This window comes from Ambystoma mexicanum, chromosome 11 (assembly GCF_040938575.1).
Source record: "Ambystoma mexicanum isolate Mex_15411 chromosome 11, UKY_AmexF1_1, whole genome shotgun sequence".
NCBI lineage: Eukaryota > Metazoa > Chordata > Amphibia > Caudata > Ambystomatidae > Ambystoma > Ambystoma mexicanum.
This window is the reverse complement of record NC_090934.1, coordinates 391,139,727-391,157,264: the sequence shown is the minus strand read 5'-3', so window position 1 is coordinate 391,157,264 and position 17,538 is coordinate 391,139,727. Positions and strand designations below refer to the sequence as shown.

The 17,538-nt window shown below is 49.9% G+C and overlaps 1 protein-coding gene and 1 pseudogene across 1 annotated transcript in view; both read left to right on the top strand.

Annotated features, from left to right (window-relative positions):
* Positions 1 to 9,453: 9,453 nt before the first annotated feature.
* Positions 9,454 to 17,538, top strand: part of LOC138503424 (titin homolog) — a 296,164-nt gene continuing 288,079 nt past the window's right edge. The window contains exon 1 of the mRNA XM_069623109.1: positions 9,454 to 12,116. Within this exon, the coding sequence (XP_069479210.1) occupies positions 9,995 to 12,116 (2,122 nt within the window). The 5' untranslated portion in view covers positions 9,454 to 9,994. The remainder of the gene's footprint in view (positions 12,117 to 17,538) is intronic.
* Positions 13,225 to 13,342, top strand: LOC138505505 (5S ribosomal RNA; annotated as a pseudogene).

The following is a 17,538-nucleotide window of genomic DNA, read 5'->3' as shown; positions in this document are numbered from 1 at the left end:
GCCCCGCTGACTTGTCATGCTGCAGTCATAAGAGCCATCCGAGATGCCTCGACCAGCGTTCCAAATCCACCAGCCAGCACAGAGACAACAATTCTTGAACCCGAGCAGATGTGTAGGCCAGCCTGCCTGCAGCCGTCCATCCAGCCTTGCTTGCCATACTGCCTGCCAACTGATATCCGCAGCTGTCTCCCATCTTGAACTCTGTCTTAGGAGCTGCCAAGTGCCCTGGAACCACCTCAACGCTGTCAAGCATCAAGAACTTCTTAAGCACCAGGTACATTGTGGTTCTGCCCCCCTGGTCCTTTTCCGAAGGCCCCTAGAGACAGTTTGGTGTCCCTTGGTGCTGAAACTAAATAACCTTGAACCGTAAGACTGGTTACTGTACCAACTACCCTCCTGCCAGTATCTAGAGTGCACCCCTTTCCTTCGTGAAACTGACTGTACTCTGTGTTCCTTTACAGGGTGGGTTGTATTTTGTAATGTGCTAGAACTGTCTGTTGTAGTAATAATAACGGGTTTTTTTTAATAAAACCTTGATTGGACAGTCCTGTTTATCATTGGGTAGTAATCTTATTTTTGCTGTGTTGCAACTAACCAACGATCCATGATGGAGATAAGTCGGCCGTTCTGTCCATGTTACCAAAATTAGACAAGAGGTTTTATAATTCACTTATCCCTTCTGGTGTTCTAGAGGTGTGGGGCTGATTGATGGTTTAGAAACCAATATTCATCCCTGGACCACTGGTGCCCCGGAAGTTGATTCGTCACACTGGGAGCTACCACAAATGCTTGTGTGTGGCCAAGTTTACACAGCTGAAGGATGGAAAGAGGGAGTAGTAGGTAGCAAAGCACACAAGCTCCTACAAGTTCCAGTAAACACAGTACAAGAAGAATATGATAAATACTTGAAGGAATGGGATGCAAGTGCAAAGTTACTGACCCGGGTGGACAATGAAGCTGGACCGATGCCCATAATACCACTGAAAAAAGCAGCATTAGATTTCCTGAATTATGGTGCAGTAAAGGTTGTAAAAAACAAAGAATGCAAGCACACAGAACAGCATCCAAGAATGAAGGTTGGGCCGGCAGTATTAAGGGATCATTATTGGGCGTGCAGATCTAAGGGGTATGAGAAGCTGCCAACCAACTGGGGAGGAGTATGTTAATTGGTGCACATCGATAAGCCAGCACTAGTAGTGCCACAAAAAGACTTCAAAACAGAAGACTTCCCAAAGATGGACAATGCAAATTGAAATGTTAATGTTAAAGGATATTTATACCGTGCACTATCACCACCGGAGTGGTCCCCTGGCACTCTGGCGGCTCTGAAAAAATGAAGGGGGGGTGAGTTAGTGGGAGTAAGCTGGAAAGGGGCAAGAGAGCAGTGATGTGCGGTTGGCAGCCTCAGCCCGGTGGTTCCATTGGCTGGGCTTGGGTGTTTTCGGTCGGTCGATAGTCGTCGTGTTCTGTTGTGCGAGTCTATGTGTGGTTTGTTTTGTTGTTGCAGTGTAGTGAAGTTTGTGCGGATTGTTGTGATATAGGCTTGTGGTTGTGTTTGGTTAGAGTTTGAGAAGTGTATGCAGAGGGGAGAAATTGTCAGTGGATTGGTTAATTGGCATTGCTATCTTTGCAATTATGTCTAGGCGTGATGCTCGCTATCATTCACTATTCCATCTGAGTATGGCATATCCTATCTAGATGTGAGGCAGGCTAGCGATCACAATTCTATCTAAGTGTGGCACTTGGTGACATTCCCAGTTTCATTTAAGTGTGGCGCATGCTAACATTCACATTTCTATCTAGATGCGGCGCAAGATAAAGTTCAGAATTCCATATAAGTGTGTGGCACATGCTAACATTCACATTTCTATCTAGATGCGACGCAGGTCAATCTTCACATTTCTATCTAGGTGCAGCGCAAGCTAAAGTTCAGAATTTCATATATGTGTGTGGCGCATGCTAACATTCACATTTCTATCTAGATGCGGCGCAAGATAAAGTTCAGAATTCCATATAAGTGTGTGGCACATGCTAAAATTCACATTTCTATCTAGATGCGGCGCAAGCTAAAGTTCAGAATTCCATATAAGTGTGTGGCGCATGCTAACATTCACATTTCTATCTAGATGCGGCGCAAGATAAAGTTCAGAATTCCATATAAGTGTGTGTCACATGCTAACATTCACATTTCTATCTAGATGTGGCGCAAGCTAAAGTTCAGAATTCCATATAAGTGTGGCACATGCTAAGATTCACATTTCTATCTAGATGCGACACAGGTCAATCTTCACATTTCTATCTAGGTGCGGCGCAAGCTAAAGTTCAGAATTCCATACAAGTGTGTGGAACATGCTAACATTCACATTTCTATCTAGATGTGGCACAAGCTAAACTTCAGAATTCCATATAAGTGTGTTGCACATGCTAACATTCACATTTCTATCTAGGTGCGGGGCAAGCTAAAGTTCAGAATTCCATATAAGTGTGTGGCACATGCTAACATTCATATTTCTATCTAGATGCGGCGCAAGCTAAAGTTCAGAATTCCATATAAGTGTGGGGCGCATGCTAACATTCACATTTCTATCTAGATGCGGCGCAAGCTAAAGTTCAGAATTCCATATAAGTGTGTGGCACATGCTAACATTCACATTTCTATCTAGATGCGACAAAGGTCAATCTTCACAGTTCTCTCTAGGTGTGGTACTAGTTAACATTGGCAATTATGTTAGTTTGCAATGCACTGCAACATTTACAGTCCAGCCATAAATAGATTTAGGCTGGTGGTCATAAATCTCTCTAAGTATGCATGGTGTAAGTCTATGGCAGTCTACATTATGGGAAGGTAAGGTATAGTGGCTGGGGCTTTCTGGAGTAAAGTAATTTCTCTACACCCCACCCATGCCGCACTCACAGTTTTTGTTGGTGTCTATTGACTGCTGGCTTCCTTGGCTTCCCCTGCAGACACATCTTGGAGCCGCCAATGTAGGAGCTGCCCTTTGCCTTGGGGCCCTTAGCCGCAGAGGGGCTGCCGGGCAGAGGGCTGCCCTGGGAAGGTGGCTTAAGAGTACTGAAAGAGCCAATCTGGGTGAGGGGGTGGGGAGGGAGGCGGGAGGAGGGAGGGATGGGAAAGCAGGAGCCTGGGATCATTGGGGGACAAAGGCAGGGGCCAGGGGGGCAAACACAAAAAATGGAGGCACAGGGCCGAGGGTCCCAGGAGTGCTGCGCTCACTTGCAATGCCAAGATGGAATCAGGCGGGCAGGGAGCTCTGGTGAACTCCAGCTAGGCCTGGCTGCCCATAGCCAATCACAGGACGGGGCGGGCAGGGAGGCAAGGGGAAGCAGGAGCCCGGGATCATTGGGGGGAAAAGGCAGGGGCCGGAGGGGCAAACACAAAAAATGGAGGCACGGGCCGAGGGTCCCAGGAGTGACACTCTCACCTGCAACGCCAAGATGGAATCAGGCGTGCAGGGCGTGCTGGCGAACACCAGCAAGGCCTGGCTGCCCATAGCCAATCACAGGATGGGGGCGGGCAGGGAGGAGGGAGGAGGCAGGAAAGGGGAAGCAGGAGCCCGGGATCATTGGGGGACAAAGGCACGGGCTTGGGGGGGCAAACACGAAAAATGGAGGCACGTGGCCGAGGATCCCAGGAGTGCCGCACTCACCTGCAATGCCAAGATGGAATTAGGCGTGCAGGGAGCGCTGGCGAACTCCAGCAAGGCCTGACTGCCCATAGCCAATCACGGGACGGGGTGGACAGGGAGGCTGGAGGATGGAGGGAAGGGTAAGCAGGAGCCCGGGATCATTGGGGGACAAAGGCAGGGCAGGGCAAACACGGGAAATTGAGGCACGGGGCTGAGGGTCCCAGGAGTGCCGCGCTCACCTGCAACGCCAAGATGGAATCAGCAGTGCAGGGAGCGCTGGTGAACTCCAGCTAGGCCTGGCTGCCCATAGCCATCCACGGGACGGGGCGGGCAGGGAGGAGGGCAGGGAGGCGGGAGGCGGGAGGAGGGAGGAGGGAGGGAAGGGGAAGCAGGAGCCCAGGATCATTGGGGGACAAAGGCACGGGTCTGGGGGGCAAACACGAAAATGGAAGCACAGGGCCGAGCGTCCCAGGAGTGCCGCACTGACCTGTAACGCCAAGATGGAATAGAAAGAAGAGGTCAGTAGAAGTGAGTAGAGTGAAAAGAGAGAACTACTTCTCATCAGCATCGGAAGTATCACTGGACGACGTACCATCTGGACCCTGGTTGTTTATTAGGACAGAGCTGTTCTTTGCATCAGTAGTTCTAGCTGTACAGACATATTGTCAAGGATGGCACTCTGTCAAGAGTGGCACAGGGCAACCAGGTAGGGTTTGGGTGGCTGTGCTGATGTAAGGTGACAGATAAGTACACACACAGCAGGAAACTCAACAAGAAAGAAAAGTAGGCAACTGTAGTTTTGAACTGAAAGGGGCAGGAAATACAAAGAAACAAACAAACTGGATTCCCTCTTGGGGTGTATTCAGAAATGGAAAAGAGTGTTCCACGGACCTTTGGAAACTCCAGCCTTCTGCACAGATTACTATTACAGGGGCCCACTTTGTCTGCTTATGGCTGGGAACAACAGCTATGGGTGTCTGTAACACAGAAAACGCAACAAGGGAAGGGGCAGAGGTTGCCTGCCGGAAACCAACAGTCAAGCTCTGTACAAAGGATCAACATAAGACGCAAGAGAGACAAGAACAGAAATAACCAGGGAAAAGGAAGTCTAAGAGAAATCTAGCAGAAGGGAATGAAGGAAAAAACAGTACAATAGAAATGGGTAAACTAAAGGGGAGGACAGAGGACTCATGGAAGAGAAGGACAGAGATCAAGAACAAGGGGTTGCAAACAAGGAAGAGAGCAAGGGAGCAGCAGCCAGGAAATAGGGGGGCTGCAAACAAGGAAGCAGGGCTGCAGTAACGGATGGCACACGGTGCAGAAAAACTGTAGTGGATTGCAGAGGACTGTAGTAGGCTGCAAGGCAGAGAGTCCAGAGGAGCAGGACTGAGAGCTGTAGTAGGCGGCAGACAGAGAGCCCAGAGGAGTAGGGCAGCAAGAATCAAACCCAAAGGAACAGGGCGTCGAGGCAGGGAGACCAGAGGGTCAGGGCTGAAAGCAGAAGAGAGTAGCAGGCTGCAAGGCAGGGAGCCCAGAGGACCCGGGCTGTAGGCAGCGGAGGATTGCAGGCTGCAAGGCAGGGAGCTCAGAGGAGCAGGGCAGTGAGAAAGGGAGCCCGGAAGGCTATGGCTGTAGGCAGCGGAGTGTAACAGGCTGCAAGGCAGGGAGCCCAGAGGACCAGGGCTGTGAGGCAGACAGCCCAGAAGGCTAGGGCTGAAGGCAGCAGACTGTAACAGGCTGCAAGGCAGGGAGCCCAGAGGACCAGGGCTGTGAGGCAGGAGCCCAGAAGGCTGGGGCTGTAGGCAGCAGAGTGTAGCAGGCTGCAAGGCAGGCAGCCCCGAAAGAGCACTGGATCAAAGCAGGAAAATGCAGCAGCAGGAACAGCATACAAATTAGAGTCACAAGGCAAAAAGGGGCTGGGAGGACTCTTGATGCAAGAGACTGAGCTCCTGCAGGCAGCTGCTTAAATACAGCCCTGCCCTGTACTGAGGCAGGCTAATTGGCAGCACCTGGAGCAGCACACCTGAAGATAATCTGCCTCCTCGTTCTCTGGTCCTGAGATGGTGGAAGCAGCACTGATTGCTAGGGCTTCTGGGGATTGTGGTTCCAATACAGACGAATGTGAATGACCAGGAATTGATAGCTGAAGCAAGGTGCATTTTGGTAGATGTAGCTAGTTGAATTAAATAGGAAAGTACCAATGTTGTGCAAATGGGAATTAAGGACCAAAGTGTGAATAGGGGTTGTTCAATGAGTATTATGAAGATAAATGAATAACAATTAGTCCATGATGGTTGCAAATGAGTGCGCCCGTGGCGCAGGCATGACACATATACAAATGCGAAATGGCTCCAGATTATGAGATGGGAGCTGATGCAGACTATAAACTCAACTGTAAATGGCTTCAACACATTAAATGAAGAGCTCAGAACAGTAAGTTTGATGGCCCTCCAGAACAGATATGTTCTACACCTTCTCACAGCAATGGAAGGAGGAGTTTGCACCAAGATCGGGTCTTCTTGCTGTACATTCGTGCCGGCAAATGATGAAGCAAATGCACACTCACAGAAGCAGTTTCCATGTTGTTGAAAATGCATGCCAAGATGGAGGAGGAACAAAAAGGTACAGGAAAAGATCAAAGCTGGCTGTTGTATATATTTTCATGGATGCCAACATGGACGCAAGATGGACTAAAGGTATTACTAGGAGCACCAATATTGGTACTACTAACACTATGTGTGATTAAGAGCAGCATCACACAATGCCGCAAGATGACAGATAAGACAATAGGAATGGAAGTGTTAGCAGATATAAATGGTGAAGAAGCCAAGATAGTAGAGGAAAGAAATAAAATAAGGACACAGATATCGGACTGCCCACTTTTCCCGACCAAGATGATAACATTTGATGATCCCATGTACAATGGGCAAAATGGTGCAACCGGAAGGAGAATGCAGTTACATGACATGGAGTATGGATGACCATGCAAATTACTATGGACATCATGGAGGAATAACGAAGATATGGCTACCAAAAGCGACTGTGACTAGGTTTGGTGGAGTGGTCGACAAGTTGACCAGAGGACGGACTGAAGAGAGGTTCCCTGGAATACCCATTTGGAACCCTATAAGCATGACAGCCCGAAGAGTCGGAAATGCAAGATGCCAGTCACTGTTTGGCCAGCCCCCCGGATGTTCAGTGATATCTACATATGCGAACAGATATTCTCTCAGACAACCATTCAAACCTTATCCAGCTGACATCCTCATGGATACAGGTGCCTCAACACTGATCATGGATACAGGTGCATCACCACTGGACCTGATCGACTAATGACAAATATCCAGCTGTGCTGATATCATTAGAGGCACCACGACATAGTAACTTTATCCACGAAGCAAACTCGCATCTCTGCACAAAGTTACACAGACACACACATGCACAGACGAAGAACATGCTTACACAGTTCTGTAGATAGAGGACAGATACATACTGTCAGAAACCTTTCTTGTTCACTAGCCAGACACAGAAACGCAAGAAAGCAAGAGATGCAGAGCAAGCCTGCAGCCGCTTATTGCAAATAACTATATGGAACTACAGGGTTGTATAAGGAACCTGGAAGGACCAAGTACCACTAACCCATAAGGAAAATAAAACAACCTAGATATATAGAAATCTTAGCATAACTATAGCAGAATTACATGACGCCACAGGCCTTAGAATATGGGGCAAAGGAAAACAGATGTCGCAGCACACTGTCCAGGGCTGGTGCACACAGCCAAGGTCAGAGATGAGCAGAAGATTCCTGGCTTCAGGGACAGGGAGCCACCTGCAAAATAGCAGAATAAATCCTCACTAATTGCAGACCGAAAAGCTACATTTTGCAGTCTTCACCCATGTCATTCGGCCAAGCCAAACAATAGCCATTTCCCCACGGTGGGAAGAGGAGCAGTTCCCAGCGAAGCAGACAAGAACTGATAATTGTATTGTTTTACAATGTTGCAACCTGCAGGTACTCTCTAAGGCAAAATGGTTATACCAGTAGCAACAATGGGGACACATAGTCATTCTCCTTACCTTGAGAAGGTACACAGAGCGCTGAGAACAGAGCTTGGTCACAGGCCTGGGGAAACTTGCTCCAGCCAATCAGGAAACACAAATCCAGGGGTGGATGTCAGAGAACAAGGGCCAATGGTAATCCTGCGACCCTTCAAGAATGTAATAGATCGTTTCTGGGGACGGCTGAGACAAAGCCACCTGACCAGTTAGCTAACCTCTATAGGTGCCGTCTATAGGCACTACCACCCCAGCCACCCAATAGTGTAAGCTCTTAGGTTTTTGGGGAAGAGTCCCAGCTTGTGACAACACACCCCAGCAAAAGCCCCTGACACGGGCTCGGGAGCTGTGATTGCTGGAGAATTATTTCTTGTATGATCGCTGTCTGTTATAGAAAACAAAGGACAGTTCTAACTTGTCCTTGGCTGAGTCCTCCGTCTGTTTATTGGGGGAGGGTGTGTTGGGCCCTGGGTACTCTGCCAAACGGTTGTTGTGTGGCACGAACCCCGGTCCTCTGGTATACCTATACATATCCACGTCGAAGGAAGCAACAAGTGCCATAGGATTCTCAGTCAGTAAAGTGTCAACGTCTTGATTTTGAGTGCCCGTATCTAGATCACGGCTTCTGATCAACCAGTTATCCAAGTCCACTGTTTGCTGCCTTTTCCTTTTTATTTTTGGTTTTGCATTTTAGGCTGTTAACATTTTTTGATCTTACCCCCACATTCACAATCTCAAAATTGTGGTAGTTCTTGGTTAGAGCAGAGTTATGCGGGTGTAACTGCTGACTTTGGTGCAATTTTCTCTTTTTGACTGGGCTAGGAAGTTTGTTTTTACCATTATTGCTATATTTCCCTTTTTTTCTTTTCTTAGCTTGCGTTGGTGTGCTACCAACTTGTAAGGTGGCATCCAACAACCCTATTACTTCCTCCGTTAGTGGGACATTAGGCCCCTGCTCTGATGGTAATATCTTGGATTCTCCAGCCATACTAGGCGATTTGGAAGCAACGTCCGCTGTATCAGGACTATTACCCGTGTGTTTGTGCACAATAATAGAGAGCACTCTTTAATTAATGGAATCATGCCCCATGGCCTTCTGGGATGTATTCTGCATAATCATCTCTAACAGCATAAATTGGTCCTCCTTTTAGCACACAGATGTGTGTCAATATATTCAAGGGCAGTGTGATAGCATTTACATCTAATACAGGAAAGATGCGTGCTTTAACAGGCGTGAAGGTCACACGTGTACTTCTAGTTTCCTCAGAGGTGCACATAGCATCATCATCGTTTCCCCTACAAAACCGATTGTAAACGATGTTGATTTTTACCCAATTTGTAATTTGTAGCATGCTGTAGAATGCACCATTTGAACCCATCATTTAGAGCATGTTAAGGTGGGGGGGGGGTCGATTTTCGGGGCTCGCTAGGAGAAGCCCCTCTCCATCCCACAAACACACAAAAACAGCCCCCTCTTGTTTGGCTTTGCCCCCCTCGCCAATCAAAGCATTCGCTGGCCGTGCAGGGAGCGCGGAAGCGCTGCTGCTGTCCAAGGTGCTTCATGTATCCGAGGAAGGCTTTGAGGTCCAGCCTAGGCTCGGTGTCACTGTAAACACTGGCCCTTTTCAGCGCCCTCGTCCCCAGGTGGAGGTGTCTGAGATTACATTTCTGCCCGTCTACCATTCGCGGCCCGTCCCTTGCTCCAGCGCCACCCCCTTGGTTCCCTCCCTCCCTCCCCCTCTTCCCCTCCCCCAGCCTCTCATTCCATGCCAGCTGCAGAGGGAAGCGGAGCTCTGATATGCTGCACCGGGATGATGCTATGGGGAAGGCCGTTGCTTCAGCAGGCCCCCCACATCCTGTTATTTGAGGAGCCCCCGCCAGGTGCAGAGGCCGTTGGGGACTTACCTGCACCCCCTTGGTACCCCGTAGCCCATTTCCTTTGGCATGCGTTTGCTCTGCCTGGTACGCGGCCACTGAGGACCACGGCCCAGAGGACCCGGTGCCACCGACGAATCGCGACCAACGGGAGCCCCCGCCTAATACGCCTCTACAAACACCGACCACCTGGTACCGCGCCTTCCAGCTCCCCAGTAGCCGAGGAGCCCCACTTGGTAGCCGAACCTCGAGGAGGCCCATCTGGTGTCTACCCCGGCGTGCAGCTCCTCCCGGGTTCCTGGCCGTTTAGGAGCCCCCACCTGGGATCTCCCTGCTGAAGAGCCCCCACAGTGCATTCGTTCTCTGAGGAGGCATCGCCTGGCACCTGGCCCCTTAGGTACGCTCGCTTCAAGGCGAGGATGGCGGCCATGAAGCTCCTGACCAGCACGGGGCTCTTCCTGGCCTTCTCGGCGCTGGGTCTCCTGGCCATGGCTATTTGCACCGACTATTGGTACGAGACCGACGCGCGGCGGCACCGAGAGCGCTGCCGGAACTACGCCACCAAGAGGAGCGACAACTACATCTCCAGCAACAACCTGCCGCTGCGGATGCCCGCCAGAGACGGCCTTAGTCCGGCTAGAGACACCACACCCAAGGAGAGCCGGGACAGAGGCAGGCTAAACCCGGTCCGAGACACTGCGCCAAGAGAGAGCCGGGGGAGAGACAGCAGCAGTCCACCCAGAGACACCACACCCAGAGACAGTCGCGCCAGAGACAGCCTGAGCTCGGACAGAGACATCAAACTCCGAGACAGCCGGGCGAGAGGCAGCCTGAGCTCAGACAGAGATAACGCGCTCCGAGGCAGCCAGGAGAGAGACAGCCAGGGCCCGCCACCAAGAAGCCAAGCAAGAGACAGTGTGAACGGGCGAAGAGAGGGCACCGCTAGGGGCAGCCAGAGCCCCGAAGAAGACAGCCCACGCCGAGTCAAAGAGAGTGTAGCCAGAGACAGGATGGGTGGGGGAAGAGATAGCACAGCCAGGTCGAGCGGGGAAAGAGGCCGCGAAAGCCAGGTCGTAGACAGCCTAGAAGGAGAGACCACGAACCAAGTGAGAGATAGCCGAAGCCAAGACACAGAGAGCAGGAGCAGAGGTGGTCTCGGCTGGGGAAGAGACAGTCGAAAATGGGGCAGTCTGGGTCAAGGCAGCGACAGCTGGAGCGAAGAAATCCTCAGTCTGCCCCGAGACAGCATGTCCAGAGACAGTCAGGGTAGAAAGAGCCAAAACAGAGACAACCCGAGCAGGGACGGCCTGAGTCAAGCCAGAGATAAATGGAGCAAAGACAGCTTGAGCCAGAGCGACAGAGACACCGTGGGCCAGGACAGAGAACGAGTAATCCAGTCCAGAGACAGCATGGATCAAGGACGTGACACCAGCCCCAGCTCGAAAAAGGAGGGCGGTCTTAGTCTCAGCCAATCTAAAATGAAAATGCCCAGCACCAAGCAAGTACAAGAAGGCCTCCTGATCCCAGCGAACATGAGGGCCAGAGACCAGAGTCTGCCCAAAGCTGGAGTCCTAAGCACAGGCACGGTGGGGGATTTGAGCCTGGGCCAAACGGGAACCCTGACCCGGGGGAAATCTGGAGACCTGGGCCTGGCCATAGGCCGCGAGGGAGATCTCACCCGGGGCAAAGCTGGAGACCACGGCATAGACAGGACTGCAGACACGTGGTTGGGCATAGCTGGAAACCTACGGCTAGGCAAAACTGGAGACCTGAGTACAGGCAGGATGGCAGATCTCAGCCTGGGGAAAACTGGAGCGATGACCACCGAAGGGACTGGAGACCTGAGCCTAGCCAAGGCTGGAGACATGTGGTTGAGCAGGACAGAAGACCTAAGCCTGGGCAACGCTGGAGACCTGGGTATAGGAAAGGCTGGAGAACGGAGGCTTGCCAGGGATGGCGACATCACTACGCCTAGAGATGATGACTTGAACTTGGCCAACAATGGGGAAATCAGCATTAAACTGATCCAGGATGGTGACTTCAGCTTGGATATGAATGCTGATCTCAGCAGGGTCAAGGATGGTGGACTCAGCTTGGATACGAATGATGATCTCGGCGGGGTCAAGGATGGTGGCCTCAGCCTATACCAGGGTGGCGACCACAGCATGCACCAGGTTGGTGACCTCAGCCTGGTCAAGGATGGTGGTGGCAGCATGGTCAAAGAAGGTGACCAGAGCTTGGTTAGGGGTGGCGACATCAGCTTGATCAAGGATGGGGACCTGAGTTTGTCCAGTAATGGGAGCCCGAATGGGAGGGCCTCCCCTCTGCTTGCACAGCTCAATATGCCAAGGCCTGGTAAAGAGGGCGAGCCACTGGTTGCTCGCAGAGGGCTTCTGCTGAGGGCTAGGCGATATGTCCTGCACCCCGGCTCTGCCATGGAGTCCCACTGCAGCCAAAGGTTCAACTCGACCATCTCTGGCCTCTGGAGGAAGTGCCACCGGCTGGGCTTCGACCTGGAGACCGACGAACTCATAAACAAGGGTGAGTGCCAGTGGAATGGCGGGGTGTTGAAGAGGACTGGGGGCGCGGGGAGTTTGGGTACAGGGAAGGGAGTGCAGAGAGATGGGGCTGCAGGCTGGTACTAGCAAAGGAAGGTGGTATGAAGGGGGTGGTTGAGGGAAGGTGTGGGATCTGGCGAGTTAGTGTGGCGAGAGAATTCAGGCGTACGTATCCTATCCCCTGCTGTACATGTGTTCTGCTGTTACCTCTGTAAAGCGCTCCGCTGTGTATCTGTATTGTTGTAGATCTCTGTTGATTCTCAAAGCTAAGCCCGTGCTAAAAAAGACAACAATAATGATGATAAATTAAGAAGTGGATAAATGGAGGTGTGCATCCAAAGGGGCTGGGGGCAGTGCGTGGGGTGAGGGTGGTGCCGCGCGGGGATGTGGGGCACAGGAAGGTGAGGTTACAGAGAGGGTGTGGGGGGATGTGCTGATGTCAGGATGAAGGGGGGTCTGCATTAAGGGATGCAGCGATGTGGGGGTGCAGGCGGGCAGAGACTGCAGGGATTTGTGGATGCAGGAAGGTCCGGTGTAGGGAGGTTGGGGCAGGTGGAGATGCACGCAATCGGTGGGGTGTATTGGGGTGGGGGTCAGAGCGTAGGACAGAGGGAGATGAAGGTAGCGTGGTGGTGATGGGCGCCGTTGTAGAGAATGTGAGTAGAGGGTGGGGGTGAGCGGCAGCGAGTGATGTGTGGGGATGGAGCAGGCAGCCTGGGAGCTGGGGGTACTGTACATATAACGCCAATTGCTTTTCCAGTCCTATACTTGGTCAAGCGGCGGCGAGGGGAGAGGCCGGGGTGGGGGGCTTAAAGCCCCTCTGCCTTCCCTTGGAAGACCAAGTGGGGGAAGCTGAAACCCCTGTTTTGTGGGTCAAATGGAGGAAAGAGTGGGGGATGCAATCGTGGTGAAATCCCCTCCCTCATTCATCCGAGCATGACAGTACTGACAATAACAAGGCCGGGGGAGCACGGAGGTCTTAGGGGGATGGGTCCTTTCATGCCAGAGATGGGAGCCGGGGCTGCGCTAAATCTAGGCTGTGGAGGGTGGTGCGCATACTGCAAAGGTGCAGGGACTGGGGATATATATATGTCACGGCCACACCACAGTGAATGCGCCCGATCTCGTCTGATCTCGGAAGAAAAGCCGTGGCAGGCCTGGTTAGTACCTGGATGGGAGACTGCCCGGGAAAACCAGGTGCTGAAGGCTTTAAAAAAAAAAAAAATATATATATATATATATATATATAGGATGACACGGTCCTTTAAATAAGGAGCATGTTTATCATGTAGGGGACCCATGCAGGGTGGGGAAGCGATGCTTCAAATGCAGGAGGGGAGGGACCCTTTCCATATAGGGGGAGCAAGAGGGTCCTATGCATGTTGGGAAATTGAGGAGACTCTTGAATGTGGGGTGACTTGGTGGGCCTGGACCTGTGGGGTATTGGGGAACTCCTAAATGTTACCAGGGGCTCCCAAAATGTAGGCTAATTGGTGGTCGTATGAATCCCAAGTGATTGACGGATCCTATAAACGCAGGACCATCCAGATCCTCTACATGGTGGGTGATGGGCGTATATGAATGTGTGGCGGAGGGGAACCTATACATGTAGGGTGATGGCTGTATATGAATGTGTGGTAGAGTGGGGACTATACATGTAGGGTGATGGGTGTATATTAATGTGTGGTGGAGGGGGACCTATACATGTAGGGTGATGGGTGTATATGAATGTGTGGCGGAGGGGGACCTATACATGTAGGGTGATGGCTGTGTATGAATGTGTGGCGGAGGGGGACCTATACATGTAGGGTGATGGCTGTGTATGAATGTGTGACGGAGGGGGGCCTATACATGTACGGTGATGGCTGTATATGAATGTGTGGTGGAGGGGGACCTATACATGTACGGTGATGGCTGTATATGAATGTGTGGCGGAGGGGGACCTATACATGTAGGGTGATGGTTGTATATGATTGTGTGGTGGAGGGGGACCTATACATGTAGGGTGATGGCTGTATATGAATGTATGGTGGAGGGGGACCTATACATGTAGGGTGATGGGTGTATATGAATGTGTGGTGGAAGGGAACCTATACATGTAAGGTGATGGGTGTATATGAATGTGTAGTAGAGGGGGGACTATACATGTAGGGTGATGGGTGTATATGAATGTGTGGTGGAGGGGAACCTATACATGTAGGGTGATGGGTGTATATGAATGTGTGGCGGAGGGGGACCTATACATGTAGGGTGATGGCTGTATATGAATGTGTGGTGGAGGGGGGGCCTATACATATAGGGTGATGGCTGTGTATGAATGTGGGGCAGAGGGGGCCTATACATGTAGGGTGATGGTTGTATATGAATGTGTGGTGGAGGGGGGCCTATACATGTAGGGTGATGGCTGTATATGAATGTGTGGTGGAGGGGGACCTATACATGTAGGTTGATGGGTGTATATGAATGTGTGGCGGAGGGGGACCTATACATGTAGGGTGATGGGTGTATATGAATGTGTGGGGGAGGGGAACCTATACATGTAAGGTGATGGGTGTATATGAATGTGTGGTAGAGTGGGGACTATACATGTAGGGTGATGGGTGTATATTAATGTGTGGTGGAGGGGGACCTATACATGTAGGGTGATGGCTGTATATGATTGTGTGTTGGAGGGGGACCTATACATGTAGGGTGATGGGTGTATATGAATGTGTGGTGGAGGGGGACCTACAAATGTAGGAGGATTGAAATCTCATAAAAAGTGAAAGTGAGGTTCCAAAGGATATTGGGGGAAAAGGTTCTATCCATATAGTGGGTCCTTGACACGTAGGATATGTAGATTTAGGATTATTAACTGTAGGGTAACTGGGGTTCTATAAATGTGGGGTGATTTGTGGCGTTCAAAATGTATGGTGATCACGGGGGTCCTGTATATGAGCAGTTAGGGTGAATGTAGAGCGGGTTCCTGAAGACATGCAGTGATTGGTCTCTAAATATGTACCACGTGCCCCCCCAAGGTTTGCAAACATTTAGAGAGGTAATAGAATGTGCTGTTAAAGAGGTTTTAGTAATACTCCATGCGCTCAGAAACTCCCAATTGTTCTTTGTTTTGCTTATCTAAAAACCCGGTTAGGCTTATTTTAGCACAGGACTGAAAAGGTCTCAATAAAACAATGTCCATTCATCACAGATCATCGTTCCGTAATTAGAAAATGTAATGTGAGTTCAAAGCACATAGCCGACATGTGTTTTTACCTTCTAAAAGGTCTTCTTCAGGGCTTTATCACATAATTGATAGCTTATAGAGTTTGTGTCTGCCACTCGTAGGCAGGGGGATATCCACAGTGATGGGCCATACAGCAACAGGAAACGAAATGAATAATAAAGTGGATTAAGATCCGTTGCCCCAATGGGTAAACCGGTGTTCTGCGCGTAACTAACCGCCTTGCACGTGTACCCTCGTCTCCTTATCTGGAAAGTATTGTATTGTAGGAGCCATTTATATAGCGCCTTTTCCCTTTGTATGGCCACAAAGCGCTTTGTGTTCGGAAAGCCCTCTGGGACCGAAGTGCAAGTATGGGAAAGAGGAGACTTAGGAGACTTAGCGTGTGTGTGTGCATTTGGCCAATGTTAGAACTTAGACGGGCTGGCTAGGCTCCAATAAGCAACGCAAGATGCTAGGCATGTGGATTGTCACGGGAAGGTCAAGATAGTGTGCTATTGCAGGAGACTCGATATGTTCCCAGCTAGACCAAATTTGTCATCGGTTGTTGCTGTATTCCAATGGCAGAGGTGTTGAGGTAAGTCTGGTGTTTCAGTGCAAAGTACATTGAATATATGACCTGATCATGTAGAGGTGATGCAGGGAAACATGCATTTTTGGGGTGCCCAGTGAGGCGAGGGAGGCAGTCTCAGTGAAACTCTGTGTGTTAGTTGAATGTACCGTCTAACTGCTCCCATGTGGTGGTTGGTAGCTGCTCCCATGTTGTGTCTGTTCAGTGGGTAGCTTGTGCATTTAACAAGAACTAGTGCATACTGCCTAACTTATCCATTGTGGTGGTTGCTAGCAGCTCCCATGTTGTGTCTGTTCAGTGGGTAGCGTGTGCATTTAACAAGAACTAGTGCATACTGCCTAATTTATCCATTGTGGTGGTTGCTAGCAGCTCCCATGTGGTGACTATGCAGGGGTAGAGTGTGGAATATACAAGATCACCAGTGGTACATACTGCCCAGCAGCTCCCGTGAGGTGACAACTTAGGGGGTAGAGTATGCATTTAACAAGAGCGTCACTGCACTGGTCTATACCGCCCAGCAGCTGCTATGTCGTTGTTGGCCTGAGGGTGGAGCGGGAATTTCACAAGTGGTATATACTGCCCAGTAGGTCCCATGTGGTGGCTGTGCGGGGGTAGAGTGTGACAAGATCCCCAGTAGTGTATAATGCCCAGCAGATACTATGCGATGACTGCCTAGAGGGTAAAGTGTTCATTTAACAAGAGTTTCACTAGTATGAGCTCCCATGCGGTGGCTGCCCACTGGGTAGAGTGTGAATGTATCAACGGTCGAAGTGGTACATGCTTCCTAGCAGCTTCTATGTGGTGGCTGCCAGATGGGTAGAGTGTGAATGTATCAACGGTCGCAGTGGTATATGCTTCCTAGCAGCTTCTATGTGGTCAATATATATTAGGAGACAAAGCTAGTGTACAAATGCTAGAGTTTAAAAACTATAACTCAGGTAAGGGGGAACCAGTCAAGGTTAAAAGATCAGTATCAATTTTAATAATTGGTCTTAAAAGTTAAAACATATAATTAAATAAGATGGTCCACATACAATACATAACATCCAATATAAAACAGGGGATAATGTAACAGGCTTAGGGAGCGAGTTAAAACAAATTCACAGAAAATACATACACAATTGGTACTTGTAAAACAAATAATGAAGTACCAGATTCTATTGGAATTAATGTGTCATAGATTTATGTCTCTGTTTTTAGTCCAGAGAGTTGTCTCGACATGTTTCTGTTCTTTTAAACATTAGTATAGAACATTCATCAGGAGGAAGTAGTTTTTACGACATAGCCTGATTCTTATTGGATCATGAATATAATCAACGTCTGTCTCATAGCATCTGTGGGGTTAAAAACACATAAAACAAAGGGTCAGCTTGTGGGTAGCTAGGTACTTTGATGAGTTCAAATGAAAGAACTAGGGCACCATCTAATGAGGGATAATTACATTCAATGGTGCTGGTGGGGGCTCTCTACTTCTTCCAGTAGGTAGTATAGGAGAATTAATCAGTCCTACAAAGTATATAATTAACACATTAAGCATACAGAATTGCTTAACGATAGAAGCCTTATTTGAGCTCACAACACAATAACAAAATCTGCCAACCATCTAGTCGT